The sequence below is a fragment of the Pan paniscus genome, chromosome 8 (assembly GCF_029289425.2).
Source record: "Pan paniscus chromosome 8, NHGRI_mPanPan1-v2.0_pri, whole genome shotgun sequence".
Classification (NCBI taxonomy): domain Eukaryota; kingdom Metazoa; phylum Chordata; class Mammalia; order Primates; family Hominidae; genus Pan; species Pan paniscus.
In genome coordinates, this window is record NC_073257.2 from 82,465,986 (window position 1) to 82,481,656 (window position 15,671).

The 15,671-nt window shown below is 51.8% G+C and overlaps 1 protein-coding gene across 9 annotated transcripts in view; it reads right to left on the reverse strand.

Moving 5' to 3' along the window:
* LRRC20 (leucine rich repeat containing 20) overlaps positions 1 to 15,671 on the reverse strand; it is an 85,341-nt gene that overhangs the window by 13,166 nt on the left and 56,504 nt on the right. For 8 of the 9 annotated variants that reach the window (XM_008968953.4, XM_008968947.3, XM_057298922.2 and 5 more), the window contains one exon: positions 13,252 to 13,419. The exons of the other annotated variant lie outside the window; for it this stretch is intronic. In XM_008968953.4, the coding sequence (XP_008967201.1) occupies positions 13,252 to 13,419 (168 nt within the window). The remainder of the gene's footprint in view (positions 1 to 13,251; positions 13,420 to 15,671) is intronic. 9 annotated transcript variants of the gene reach the window in all.

A 15,671-nucleotide genomic window follows, 5' to 3' on the forward strand; every position in this document is an offset into this window, starting at 1 on the left:
CATGGTCCTGGACTGGGCATCCTGGCAGAGGTGGGGCAGAAGCAAATGGAAATAGAACAGCTCCAGCCCTCAGAGAGCCAGGAGCACACTGCACAGCCTTGACAATCCTGCAGGCTGAGTTCTAGCCTGCAGAAAAAGCTGGGTGGACTGGAGTTCTGAGTCTCCTGCTGACGATGGGCCATTTGGCAGGGTGAACAGGGCCAGGGACACAGGCCCTAATTTTGGCACTGCCATTTAAAGCTGTGCACCCTCAGCTAAGCCCCTTCACATCTCTGAACCACAACCTTTCATCTTTAAGACTGTCCTTCCACCTCATGATCTGTGGGGTGGGACCATCGGTGCTCTCCAGGGAGGAGGGGGCTAGTGAGGTGCAGGAAGTATGGCGGGCACCCCCATCAATAGGATGGGAAGCACGGGATGTTTTAAGAATCTACCAATAAACCTAGAGACATTTTTCTGTCCTTAAGTACGAGCTGCAGGGAAAGAAAAGCAAAGGAGAAAAACCTTTGGCTTTGATTCCTCCTCTGTGCCCCAGGTTGGCCAGCAAGGGTGGGCTAATGGGCATTGAGGGGGCCACCCACCACAGCCTTTCCCTCCAAAGAGTCCCCTGCACCCATATCTGACATGCAATCAAAGCCAGATCATAACAATTCTTTGCAAAAATGACTCAGTCTTCTTATTGGCCACTCTGGAGACAGCCAAATAAGCAGCTGAAACGGCGGGGCCCGTGCCTGACATTTATCCTCCCCGCCCTCTGCACCCTCCTCCTCCTTCTGCACTCCGGCCACTGGAAGGCCTATGCCTTCCCACAGGCTGCTCTCAGGCCTCTCTTAGTTCCTCTGCTTTGGTTAAGGTGCTCTGGGAAGAGCCTCAGAAAAGAATGACAATTTTGCTGTCCCCTCTCATGTGCCTGTGTTCCCTGCCTCAGAATTGGTGGTGCACACCTGGGGCAGAAGGGTTCATCAGAAGTTCTGGTCTAGCTCAGTGGTTCTATCTAGTTTGCACACTGGAATCATCTGGATAAAACTGCCTCTGCAAAAGTTATGACAGGGAGAGAAATCTGACATAGCTGACTCCATCTTGCTTCTAGCCTCACAAGCTGTCCTTGATGATTCTTGAGCATAAGCCAAGCTAACTATGGGAGGAATTTGTTTATAGTTCAACCTTAAAACAAAGACAATACCAGCCCCTTCCCAAAACGAATTCCCTCCTTGCTCAGGGACCACCTTTGTAATAAAACTAACAAGTTAGCCACAAGGTTAGAATTATGCTTTGGAAGTCATATAGCCAGGGATCACAAGATTCCTAACCTTCCCAACTGCTCCTACAGATAACATCACAACTGTAAAACGTATGATTGGTGTTTGAGGTATCTTTCAGACTCTGCATTCTGATAAACCAGCTGGCACCACCTGGACCGGTATATTAGTCCATTTTTAGGCTGCTGATAAAGACATACCAGAGGCTGGGTAACTTATAAAGAAAAAGAGGTTTAATGGACTCACAATCATGGCAGAAGGTGAAAGGCATGTCTTACATGGTAGCAGGCAAGACAGAATGAGAGCCAGGTGAAAGGGGAAACCCTTTATAAAACCATCAGATCTCGTGAGACTTATTCATTACCACGAGAAAAGTATGGGGGAAACCACCCCCATGATTCAATTATCTCCCACTGGGTCCCTCCCACAACACATGGGAATTATGGGAGCTACAATTCAAGATGAGATTTGGGTGGGGACACAGCCAAACCATATCAACCAGTAACCATACCAAGAAACTGGCTCAGCTGATCTTGTGACCCCCAACCCAGGAACTGACTCAGTGCAAGAAGACAGCTTCAACCCCCTATGACTTTATCCCCAACCCAACCAATCAGCACTCCCCATTCCCTAGCCCCCTGCCTGACAAACTATCCTTGAAAAATTCTAACCTCTAAATTCTCAAGAAGGTTGACTTGAGAATTCTCTCCCATCCTCTGGCTTGGCTGGCCTTGTGATTATTAAACTCTTTCTTTGCTGCAAAACCTGCTGTTCTCAGTGAATTTGCTTTCCTGGGCAGCAGGCAAGAAGAAACCATTGGGCAACTACATTGAGAGCTTTAAAAAATCATGAAGCCCGAATCCCACCATCAGAGACTCTGATTTAATTGGCATGGGGTGTGGTCAGGACATGGAGTTTTAAAAGCCTGCCCAATGATTTGAATGCACAGATAGTTTGAGCATCGCTGGTCTTCTCGGTGAAGATTAATGAGAGAATCTGGTGAAAACTTTTGCAAAGTACTTCCATTCTGGGTGCCACCCTCCCCTGACTTGCAGAGTTGACCGGAGCTAGCAGGAGCGGGGCTGACTGCCTACCTGGCCTAGGGAAACCTGCCTCATTACCTTATACTGTTCTTTCTACAAAGAGGTTTCCTTCCAACCAAAATTATGCACTTCAGCCATAATGTTCCTGTGGCTTTCTATCCCCCTAGAGCTATGTGCAAAAATCTCCCGTGCAAAGCACTGTCTGAATAGCTGGGACTCTGCAGCAAGACTACTTGGGTTGGAATCCTGGCTCAGATGGAGTGACCTTGGCCAAGTTATTTAATCTCCCTGTGCCTCGGTTTCCTCACCTGAGGAGAATAACAGTATCTGCCTCATAAGGTTGTCATGAGGATTAAACAAGAGCATCCTTGAAAAGTGCTTAGAGAAGAGCTGGGTGTGCAGCAAATGGTCACTAGTGCACGGGACAATGCCAGGAGCTCCATGAGAGCAGGGAGTGTGTTTGTTCTATTTGAGTCTCCAGCTCGGTGCAGCTCAGCTCCAGCACAAAGTAAATCACTTAGTTAAAAACAGCAACTGGTGAATGAAGGAACATTTCCCAAATGCCCAAATTCAAAAGTGTCCCCAGAGGGTTGACAAGAATTGCATGCCACATTCTGGACTGAAATAGAGTTATAATTAAGCATTAATTGGGCTGCACTTTGGCCCACTTCCTTGTTGCTGAAAGTCACACAGCACAAGATCCTGACCTTGTGTATCCCAGTTGTTCCTGTAGATAGGATTTCTGACTTTAGGGTCCAAAGACTGTTTACAAATTGGTTCACAACCCCGTTGTTCCTATAGACGGGATTGCTAACATTAGAATCATCAACTTTTGCTGTAGGATAGCTTAAGATGTTTTTCAGATCCCCAATTTCAGCAACCAGTTTGGAGACGCCCCCCCAACAGAGGATCAGGGTCAGCATGAAAGCACAGCTGCTTCCTCTCCCTTTCCCATGACCTCACCCTGCTCTTTTCCACCCATCAGTGATCTCCACGCTTCAGCCCACTCCCAAACTGTTAAAAACTCTAATTCCAAATTCCTTGGGGTGATAGATTTGAGGTATCCTCTCATGTCTTCGTTCAGTGACCCTATGATGAAACCTCTTTCTCTGCTGCAACCCAGTGTCTCGGCGTACTGACTTGCTGAGTGCATCAGGCAACAAACCCATTATGGTTACATACCCATGTCCATATCCCCACAAGCCTTTTATTCCTTGGATAAGGCATCCTTGCAAAGCTGGGCTTGGAGATCAGGGCATCAGGCGGCTCTCCAGCACTCTGGACAGAGACAGGGACAGGTAGTAGTGGAGAGTGGCAGTAAATGGAGCCTGGAAGCCTTTTGTTGTGTTCTATTTTTTAATTTAATTTTATTTATTTTTTTCTTTTGAGACATAGTCTGGCTCTGTCACCCAGGCTGGAGTGCAGTGGTGCAATCTTGGCTAACTGCAACCTCCGCTTCCTGGGTTCAAGCAATTTTCCCGCCTCAGCCTCCCGAGTAGCTGGGACTACAGGTGCATGCCACCACACCTGGCTAATTTTTGTATTTTTAGTAGAGATGGGGTTTCACCACATCGGCCAGGCCAGACTCAAACTCCTGACCTCAAGTGATCCACCTACCTCAGCATCCCAAAGTCCTGGGATTACAGGCGTGAGCCACTGCGCCCGGCCCTTTTCTTGTGTTTTAAACAAGGGTCAAAGAACTTCTTGCTGTTGGCCTGTGTGCTACCAGCAGAGCACCAACAGTATCCTGGACAGTTGGAGGTTTTGGTTCATCCAGGTTTCACCACACAGTGGTTGGCACAGAGAATGCCATTTGGGCAAAGACCAAGTGTGTGGCTTGCTACTTCCCTGCAGGTGGACACAAGTGGAGCAGGGGCTGCAAACAGGAGCTTCCTGCACCCTCGTGTCTGGGGGCCATGCCTAATTTGCATTAATTGCTGTTGACACCTGTTTGTTTAATCCCAACCTCTCCCTCGGTGCGGCTGCACAGCTGGCAAGTGCTCCTTGCACTGTTTGTCTAATGACCACCTCCTAAGTGCTTGCTAACACAATCGATGCCTGCACCTACTGCTCAATGCCTGGTGAGCACAACTCAGAGCTCTGCAGACACCAAGCAAGGGCATGCGGGGCAGAAGGCATGAAGCTGCTGGGCATGCAGGCAAGAAGCTACCACCTCGGAGGGCAAGTCATCCTGTCATGGGACTTGTGACACTCAGCGCATAGAGGTCAGGGCAAGGGTCAGACTCTGGAAAGCTGGCTGTGCTCAGGGGGCAATCTGAACTCCATGCCCAGGGAGGGAACAAATCAACATCCCTCCAGATGGGCTTGGAGCCCCAGATCCAGGGGCAGGAGAGAAGTGCCACAGGTTTGACATTGTCCTCCCAGATGTGCCAGCCCAGAGGGTCCCTGCCTAGTCCAATCCTTGTCAGGCTTGAAGGCTATGCATCATGATTGCTCCCTCTTCTAGATACTAAGTGGCCATCTCAAATCCCTTTTAAAGATGTGGTAAGGAAGAGAGGGAGGGAGGGAAAGAGGAAGGACCCCCTGCCACCCCAGCACTGTCAGTACCTTGCAGCCAGCCTGCTGTTCTGCACTGCCCAGTTACTGGCTCTAATCTTTCCATGCTACACCAGGGTCACTCTGAGATCTTGCCCAACTCATTGAGGTCTTGCCCAACTCTAACAGACCATGATTACATTCCACAAGCCCTCATCTGAGCTGCCCCTTACATTCTTAGAGAGCAACTACCACCACACAGAGAGCTCACTGCATGTCAGCATGGTTCAAAGTGCACTGCATATACTGACTCATTTAATCCACTATTATTTAATCCAGTATCGTCCAGAGAAGGAAATGGAGATACCAAGAGATTGAACAACTTGCTGGAAACATAAACCCACATTTCCTTGATCCCCTGCAGTTAGGGTCGGCCAGTCAGTGCCCCAGAGGGGGCAGGGTGTGGGTTTCTGTCTCAGCATCCCAGGGTCCAGGCCCCCTGCAGTGGCCTCCCAATCCCTACCTGGCAGTCCTGCAAAACAACCTGAGCTCACCAGTTCCACGGTGGCCTCCTGCTCTCCCCTTCCTGACTATGGGAGGGACTAACTCACCTGGAGGATTCATCAGCGGTGTTCTGAGAGTAATGGTTGGCAGCCCAGCCTGCAGCCACTGCCAAAGCCTTCCAGGCTTTTGTGAGAACCTAAGTCCCCATGAAAATCCCTTTTTACTTAAAATGCCCACATGGTTTCCGTTTCCCGTACTTCCTGATCAGTGTCTGGGAGATTAGGGGAAGCACAGTGGGGGAAGGCGCTTTATAACCGGGAGGTATCAGGCATGGGAAGGTTAGTCATAATTATCTACCAACCAGGACGTAGAGGGGCCCCTTTACATATGCAGACACTTCAATGGGGGGAGGGTCAACAATCCCCTTGAAGTCCATGAAGGATTTTATGCTTTATAAAATGCGGTGTGTGCATTAATTTCATCTTATCCTCTGGAAAGGGCTGTGAGGACTATCTTCCTATTTTTCAGATTGGAAACTTGAGTCTCTGTTTCCAGTTAATCGACCTCACACAGATGGTGTTGAAGCTGGGACTCAGACACAGACCTGCAGCCTCCCCACACAACGTCCTTTCCATCATCCTTACAGTGGTAAGTGGGGGATTCCTCACCTGTCAGCTGCCTTCTCTGCAGAAATTATTTGTCCCCACTCTGTGAGCCACAATGGGACCCAAGACTGAGACCTGAAATGACAGAGCAGCATGCTTCCAGGTGTGTGTATGGGGAGAAGGAGGGGTGGGGTGGGCTCTGGGGGACTGGGGAGGGCGTGCCACAACTCTGCTGGGGGCTGGACGCTCAGAATCTTCCAGAAGACCAACTGTGGCAAACCTTCCCTGGCCAGCTGCCTCTAGCCCTGGACCCTGCAGCCATTGGTTAGCTTTCATCATACCTCTGAACAGTGCCCTCTGGCTCCTCTGTCCTGGCCCCTGGGTGCATGCAAGAAGTATATGCAACAAGTGGCCCCATGGGTTAGAGGGCAAGGAGTGAGCGGGCAGCATGTGGTCAGGACTCTAGGTGGGCTGAGCGGCAGGAGGTAGGCCGAGGCAAGAGGTGATCACAGTGACGCTGCCTCCAGCCCCGATTCTAGTGGGTGGCAGTGTCCTCCCCACTCTGCAGATGAGGAAACGGAAGGTTGCAGAGAGGAGGAGGCCTGCTCATGCTAATGATGTGTGTGGGGCTTCAGATCTTTGCCTTTCTGACTATAAAACTCTGAGAAGCCAAGATTAAGGGAGGGAGAACAGGCAAGAGTTGAATGTGGAAAGTGGTCAGGATTGAGCAGAGTTTGATTCAGAGGCTCTCTACCCTGCAGGGGAGCTGCCACAGGTCATCAGGAGAGAAGCAGAAGGAGGTGTAAGAGGGAGCCCTGGCTTCTGCTTCTGCTTCTGTTTTCACCATGGGAGTCTCCCTTTCTTTTTTCCTTCTCTCTTTTTTTTTTTTAATTGTTGTTGCTGTTGTTGAGACAAGGTCTCCCTCTGTCACCCAGACTGGAGTACAGTGGTGCAATCATAGTTCATTGCAGCCTTGAACTCCTGGGCTCAAGTACTCCTCTTGCTTCAGTCTCCTGAGTAGCTGGGACTACAGGTATGCACCACCATGCCTGGCTAATGTTTTTTTAAAAATTTTTTGTAGAGATGGGGGCCTCACTATGTTGCTCAGGCTGGTTTTGAACTCCCAGCCTCAAGCGATCCTCCTGCCATGGCCTCATAAAGTGCTGGGATTACAGGCGTGAGCCCCCAGGTCCAGTCAGGCGTCTCCCTCTCTGTGTCATCCAGGCTGAAGACAGGCAGTCAGTCCCAGGGGACACTGAGAAGCCTTTTGTGACCATGGTTCAATCTGCCTCGTGAGCCCAGAGGAAGTTCTGAGGGCAGCTGGCACTGGCAGGTCAAGGCACCCTCCCTGGCAAGCTGGGAGGTCTGAAGCCTCCCACTATGCCACTGTCTGGCCTGGCAGGAGGCAGAGCTTTGGGTCCAGAAACATTTGTTTCGGCCAAGATTCCCTACTTCCTGCTGACCCCATTCTACTGAGGGTTGGTGGGTCTAACGGATGGGCAGCAGGCCAGATGTTGGCACAGTCCTTATTAAATGAGGACTTATCATACAAACAAATCACTGGGGGTTCTTGCTCAGGTGCAGATTCTGACTCAGGAGGTATGAAGTGAAACCTAAGGTTCTGCATTTCTAACAGCCTTCCGGAATGCCCATGCTGCCGGCCTATTGAAGCCACTTTGAGAATTGAGAGCCCAGGCAGAGCTTCTCAGGCTTCAGCATGAATGTGAATCAGAAAGCCGGGGGTCAGGGGCCGGTATTACGACAGACTGCTTCCCCCTCCCAAGAGTTTCTGATGTAGGTCTAGGGCAAGGCCAGGGAATGTGCATTTCTAACCAGTTCTCTAGCGATGCTGCTGCTGGTCCTGGGACCACACTTTGAGAAATATCGGCTGGGATAGTAAGGTGAAACAGGACAAGGGCAGAATTAAGTAAATGCAGCTCAAAGCATCCTGTATGACACAGATACTTTTCCTCTTAAAAGTGCCGCTAGCCAGGTACAGTGGCTCACGCCTGTAATCCCAGCAATTTGGGAGGCCGAGGCGGGCAGATCGCTTGAGCTTAGGAATTTGAGACCAGCCTGGGCAACATGGCAAAAACCCATCTCTACCAAAAATACAAAAATTAGCCGGGCATGGTGGTGTGCACCTGTGGTTCCAGGTACTTGAGAGGCTGAGGTGGGAGGATCACTTGAGCCTGGGAAGTTGAGGTTGCAGTGAGCCAAGATCATGCCACTGCACTCCAGCCTGTGTGAGAGATCGAGACCCCATCTCAAAGAAAAAAAAAAAAGTGTTGTTACTCTATTTAATCAATTATTTTTTGTTTGTTTTTGTTTTTTGTTTTTTGAGACAGGGTCTCACTCTGTGGCCCAGGCTGGAGTACAGTGGTGCAATCACAGCTCACTGCAACCTCAACCTCCCAGGCTCAATTGATCTACCACCTCAGCCTCCCGAGTAGCTGGAACTACAGGTTCACACTACCATACCCGGCTAATTTTTGTACTTTTTGTAAAGATGGGGTTTTGCCATGTTGTCCAGGCTGGCCTCAAACTCCTGGGCTCAAGCAATTCTCCCACCTTGGCCTGCCAAAGTGCTGGAATTACAGGCGTGAGCCACCATGCCCAACTTAAATTCTTAATGAAGACTTGTTTTCCTCTAATCTCTTGTGCTCTCTGGCGCAGTGGGTGTATAGGGGGAAAAAAAAAAAAGAAACAGAGAACTGAAGGTTACGGAAAGTTAAATTCCAGCTTAACTGAAATAATAGTCTCTTACGGGGCAAAATGAAGTCTCTCTAATACGTGACGTTTGTCTTCACCCTCACATGTTCCAGGATTGAATTGCTAAGCAGCACCAAGTACCGGTGAGCAAGTGGTGAGGCCCTACTGCCCCTGCATCCACCTTCAAGTCATGTGTGTTGGCTGCTGGGGTGAACAAGCTGACTGCTCCAACCCATCATGTCCCTATGTCATCACTCAGTCAGACTACATGCCTCCACCTCCTTAGAAACCCTCCCACAAGGACACGAGGACAGCCACCCTCCCACTGAGAGTCCTCTCTCTAGCTCTCCATGGCACATCTGCCCTCCCCTACACCTGTGACCAGGTGCTATCTAGCCATCTAGTGTTTGCTGACACTAATACCTGTAAGCAACTTGAGGTTGAGACTCGCATCTCATTCATCTCTGTAGCCCCTCCTTCTTCAGAAATGACATTTCCCAGGTGGGCTTATTTATAAATACTTTAAAACTTCCATACACCACTTTCTGATTTGAAAAATACAGGAACTATCTCATATCCCAGAAACTTATAAATGGCTCTTATCTGAACAAATATTATAAGCTACAAACCCTTTTCTCCCTCTTAGGAGTGCCTAGAGTAAACAACTGTGTCCTGGCAGGCCAGTCCCCAAGACCCCGGAAGCCTCTCATCTGGGTGGGAGACACCTGCTGCTGTGTGTCTGCCAGGGAGTCAGCTGGGAAAGGGAGAAGCCCCTTGACCCACTCTGCTTCCCTTTCACCTGAACCGGGCCCAGACCTTCAGACTCAGGGGATTTGGCCACAGGCAGAGAAAATGGTAAGACATGAGAAAGGACTTCCAGACTGAGAGCACGGGCCATGCGGGGCAGGTGAAGGGGAGGGATGAGAGGAGGAAGGCTGTATAATGTGGTTGGGGCATGAGCTAGGGAGGACGGGTGACTGAGTTGGCTGAGAACAGACCCCCAAATCTCTGCAGGACAACTCATAAGAGTGGCTTTCAATATTTTTTCGTCATGACTAAGAGTAAGAAATACCATTTTTCATCATGTCCCAGGAGATAAATAGATAGATAGATAGATAGATAGATAGATAGATAGATCTGTGCATGCACATAGTAAAACTGAAATTAAAAGTTACAACATAGTAATTACCATTTTATATGTGATGATGTACTCTGACATTTTCTATTTTATTGCATTAAAAAATTGCTGGTCTCAACCCACTGACTTGACTTAACAATTCACTAGCAGGTCATAGTACGCAACTTGAAAAACTCTGCCCTATCATGTCTCACTTATTTCAGAGGAGCTTCGAGGCTTTGGAATTCCTGCTCTACATAATGCTCCCACCCAGCTGAACACCTGCTGTATGCCACACACCACGCCCGATGCTGGTGGAGGTGGGGAGGGCAGAGAAGGGTCACACACATAGACTGGAGGGCCGTGTGCTCAAGGTGGCAACAAAAGCCATCCACGTGCCACACAGACCTGAAACGTGAGGGCATTTAGCTACCAGTGAGCACCAAGGTCAGGTACCACCTCCCAGTGGTTGGCATCAGAAAGCAGACAGAAGTATCCTTGTCCCTCTCAGCCTCTATGCCCTGTTGAGATCCCAGACCTCCCTCCTTCTCTTCCTGAGAATGGCTCGAGGGTGGAGGAAGATCACGTGGCAGCTCTATTCGGAAACAAGAGGATGACTGAGTTGATCCTGGCGGCTGCCTGGATGCTGAGAGCCTCCCCGTCTTTCCAGCGCCAGGTTGGGGCCGCTTTGGGGAGGTCCCTTTAGGGTGGCTGTCCTTCTGATTCACTTGGGTCTTGTTTCAGAGCTGCCTGTTCTCCACTTACTAAAGCTTTAAAGGCCACTTATGCATCTCAAATTTATTTCCCATAAAAATCTTGTTTTATTTTTTCCACCACCCTCTAAGCATTCTGGAAGGAAAAAATAAGCCACTCTGAAGGCATCCTAAGTTTCTACAATTATCCCAGTGAGGTGCTGCAGGAGCTCAGCTACAAGTAGCGAAGAGTGCAGAACTATTTCCATAATGGAAGACTGTGCAGCCCTACCTTCGTCGCTGTCACTGCAGCCCCTCCTTCCTCCAGCAGGCCCTTTCATTCTCACCTCCCTCCAGCCTGGGGATGAAGGCTGTGACCTGGCTCTCCTGCTGGTTTGGGAGTTGAGAAGCCACTCAAGTAACTCGGATGGATCAGGGAGAGAGAGAAAATAGAAGCAGAGAGACTCCAGCAAGGAAACAGTGGCTGCCTCCATATGCCCCCTCTCTCTAGCTCGGGGGCAGGGGAAGAACAACCAAGGCCTCCTGCAGTGGACAAGGCCCTGGGATCAGTCAAGCTCTTTCAGGAGCAGCTGGCCACTTGGGGTAAACCAGGAGCCCCTCCTGGACAGCAACAGCCCCTGGCATTTCCATATCACCAAGGCCTGGCCGAGGCCAGGCAGCAGGGGCTCTGTCCCAGGCTGAACTGATTGGGAAACACAGCCCAGTCACTGATGTCTCTCTTACCTGGCCAGGTGTGTGATAGGCACTTGGCCATGAAGGCTTAGAGCTTCAGTTTCTACCTGTGTCAAGGGGAGACCATCACCCTGTGGATGTGGGACTGCACATGACCATTCTTGGTAAGAAGTAAGATGCTTCCACATGTTGAAATTATTACTGTCATTCTGCAGAAAAGCGAGATATGTCTATGTAAGAGGAGCCAAAACAGCCGACCTTTGCTCTGTGACTGTGCCTGCTAAGAGATATTGTCAGCCTTTCAGAAGGGGAAGGACCAGGAGATCTGGGCCACCCTTGCTGCCCACTTTGGTGCAAGTCACTTCTTGGACTGCAGCCAACATAGACACCCAGTCGACCCGCTCCCTTATCTGGGCAAAAGCCACCTTCTTTTCTTGAACCACCTTCTGGGGGTGGGGGATAAGCTTCATCTGAAAGATGAGAGGGCACTGAGATTCACAGAGCTGCTGTGAGCCTTCCAAGGCCACAGTTAGGATATGGGGAAGCCAAAGCCGGCGCTGGTGAGACCCACCTGTCTACCCGCTGCACACCCAGCTCTGTTCTTGCTCAGTTACTGCCCCATTTGGATGAGCAGCAGAAGGAAGTGGAGGCATCTTGAGGGGCCACAATGAACAGAGACGGGAGAGGAAGGACCCAGGCAAGAAGGGCCTGGCCAGGAATGCAGGGGGCAAAGGGCTCAAAAGCAAGCCCCTGGGATTAGCAGGACAGCACGGGAGGGAGAGCCGTGCAGGCCAAGGCACTTCTGGGCAGGCTCCTTCTGCTTAGAGAATACTCAGAGGCCCCAGTGACCCAGGAGCCAATCCAGGTGCAAGCTGTTTGAGGACTCTGGTCTTGGGAGCATAAGACTGAACCACAGCCCACCCCCAGGGGCTTCCCAGAGGCCAGGCAAGAGACATCCATCCTGGGCACAGGGCTGTTGTGGAATCACATATTCCTATCCTGGCACCGCGGCAGTCTCACTGTGCAACCCGATGCACTCTCATGATGTGTTTGGGCCTCGGTTGATTCATCTGTCCAAGGAAAGACTCAGAACCTCAAAGGTCAGCTGGTCCCACCTCCCACCCAGCCAGGGTCAGAGTCCTGCCTGTGGCACCGCTGACAGATGGGCACTCGCACCACATGAGGCAGGCCATTCCCCATCAGATGGGCCCAAACTGCTAGGACTCATCTGATGGGGAATGGCCTGCCTCATGTTGCTTTTAATCAAATGGCATAATGGCTATAAAAGGGCTTAAGAAAATGAAAGCATGACTGAAGGGGGTTATTATGAACATCATTGGCATTAGAACAGCATTTCCACATCAGAGGCCATGTGAGAGAGGATGAACTGGGGCTGAGCCACTGAAGGAGGGTGCTGCGGAGGGGAGGGCACACAGAGACCCCACCCAGTGCCCAGGTTGTCTGGGCAGGTTAGACCACTAGCTGGAGTTGAGGCTCGGCTCTCTGAGGTCCTGATGAGACAGGAGACACATAATCGCTGCAAGAGGAAGGAGAGACCGCTTCCTGACCTCAGCAGAACCCAACCTCCTGGGGTTTGCTGTTTGCAGAAGGCACCTATCAGACCCCTGGTTCCCTGGTGGTGAGGGCCCTGGCAGGCTGGGCTGACAGGGAGCAGCGTGTTTGTTCTGGAAGGCATAGAGAGGCTGTGCTGAACATGGCTGTCTAGTGGGCCCTGCTCACTCCTGTGAAGAGGTCTCTGTGAAGCCAGGGGACTCAGGGAGGAAAAAGTACACAGAGGGCCAGAGCCGAAGGGTCTGAGACCGCCTAGGCTGGTAGGTGAGAACTGGAGAGGGAGAGCTTGTGGCCTATAGTGGCCTGGCTAGTTCAGAGCTGCACTGTGGTGAAAGCCAAGGCTGTCTACCTGCCAGGGAAAGCAAGTGTCCCACCCAGCACCCGGTAGGCAACAGGGCCTCAAAATGTCTACCTTCCCAGGCCCCATGTCCTTTGCTCAGGCATCTCAGACAGAAAGCCCAAGCTTCTCCTCCCACCTGTGAAGGTCGACTCCAGAGTCCTGTGGCCCATGAGCGCCTCGTGCAGCAGCCCAGGGCCAGGTGGGCCAGGCCCACTCACCTACGATCTCGTTCTCCTCCAGGTTGATGGTCTCCAGCGCCGGCAGGGCGGTAAGCTGCTCAGGGAAGTCCTGGAACTGGTTCCGGGACAGGTCAATGGCCTTGAGGTGCTGCAGGGCACTGACCTCGCTGGGGAGGCGGTGTAGGAAGTTCCCCTCCAGGTGGAGCTCTGCCACGTGCAGGGAAGGAGAGAGAACAGGATGAGGAGGGGGCCACCCCGAGACCACAGTGACTGCCCGCTGTGGCTCTCACCCTGCCTGGGCCAGGAAGGCACAGAGGAAGCCCTAGGCCACAGAGGGAGCCCCGCACAGGGCTGATTCCATGTTTATTTGTGCTAGAGGAGGGGTCACCCTCCTACCACTGCCCGGGGCCTGCCACCTGTCACTCCAGCTGAGGCCGCCTGCTGCTGACTTTGGAATGGAAGGCTCTCCCAGCAGAAGCCTGGGCCTCAGCGAGGGGTCAGGAGGTGCTGGCTCCTCCCTCAGACAAAGCCTCAACTCCGGGCCCTGACGGGGCAGGTCAGGATGGGCGGCCTCTCCCCCTCGGGGCTCCCCACACTCCATTTAGGGGACACCACTCTCCATGGCCCTCCCTGCTCAAGGAGCCACCAGGGGCAGCCACATTCTTTCAGTGTCATGTGCCCCTTCTCCCCTGGCCAACCACAGCTGACCCAATGTGGGTGGGTTCCTGCTCCGAGAGCAGCTGCTCTGAAAGCTGGCCAGCGACCTGTGCAGGGACCTGTGTGGGAAGGCAGCTGGGCTGGGGGAGTCCCTCTGCTGGGAACCCGGCTGAGGCAGTACCAAGAGATGGGGCCAGATATAGTGTGGGCTGAAGCTGAATCTAGTGAGAGAAGCCGGGCACCCACAGGGCCCTGTGCAGGGAGGAGAGCTGGGGGGCAGGAAGCAAGGGCGGCAGGTGGTGGAGGAGCACAGCCCAGGGCTGATGGGAGGAGGAACTGGAGTCCCCATGCTTGGGTACACACCAGCCGTGCCCCTACTTTCACTGTTCTTCCTTAGGACGTTATTTAATCCCCGCAGAAAGGACATCGTCTCACCTGTAGCAAGGAGCTAACATCATAATGCCTGTCTCTAGGGCTGTGAGAGGATTAAGTCTGTGAACACAGGTGAAGCAGCATGACAGGGAGAGGTAGAGGTGAGGCCCCAGGGGCTGTCCAGTCCCCATCCAGGTGTGGCCTTACAGTGAGTCTCTCCCCACCCTGTCTGACCCGAGGGAAACTGAGGCCCAGAAATGCTGAGTAACCTGAAGAATGTCCCCCAGTTCTTCTCCCGGGGCTGGCTTTGTGGGCATGGGGCCAGTGCATTCACATGAGGTCTCATGATCAGAAGGGCCCCGCACTTGGGGTGGAATGCCTTGTATGGCCATCTTGAAAGTCTTAATAATTTTATCCTTGAATCTGAGTTTTGTCAGTGGAGCTGGGTCATGGAGTCTGAGCTCGCACATGATCCGATCTCCTACTGCCTTCCCAGGATAGCGGCCTGCTCTCCCGCCTGGCCTCCCCCTCCCCATCCCTGTTCTGCAATGATACTGCACCCTCCACCTCAGCAGGGAGGGTCAGAATCAGGCTTGTGTTCCATGTGTCTCAGGGTGGAGCACACAGGCAACAGCTCTCCCTCACCCTCACCCAGGGCCACTGGGGCTTAGCAGGAGTGAGCCTCTTAACCACCCCTGAGCTAGGCACTGAGCAGGTCCTGACGAACAGGTTTAAAGAGCCTTGGAGTTGCCTGCCTGCCAAGGCTGAGGGTGGTGGACTCTTAGGCAGGGAAGACCTGGCTCAGCTTCCTCAGATCACCCCAGGCCAGGGTGGAAGGCAGTCAGTCCAGCATCTGGTAAGGGCAGAAACCTAGCAGCTGTCAGGCCTGAGGGTGGTTGCGTGGGTGCCCTGCATTGTGGACGGGGCCCCCGGGCCCTCTGAGTCTGTCCTTCCTCCCTTCTGCCTTCCAACCTTTCTGAGTCTGGTTTGAGTTTGTCCTTCTGGCCTACTCCAGGCACCTCCCGAGAAAATAAGCCACAAAATATGAATTATATAATTTCATGATTCTACACATGATTTTAATGCTCTCATAATTGCACTTAAAACTGGCATTCCACAACATAAAGATAAATGGTAAAATTCATGCTAAATTTTGATCTTTCCTTACTTAGAACAACATGAAATAGTAAATGAAAGGCACCATGACATGCTGAGAGAGGCTGTAAAAGAAAGGGAAAATCTTCCTATGTAACTTTTAGAAAAATGACCCCTGATTTCTGGAGTCATTTCTCTCTGTGCCCCACCAATTTTGCAGCTGGCCCTGCCCCTCCCTCAGTGCTCCACGCCTGCTCTTCCACAGCCCCACAATGCAGCTGCTCTGAGGTCCCCACAGCCCCTCCCAGGTATCCCTACAGTGAAAGCTGACCCCT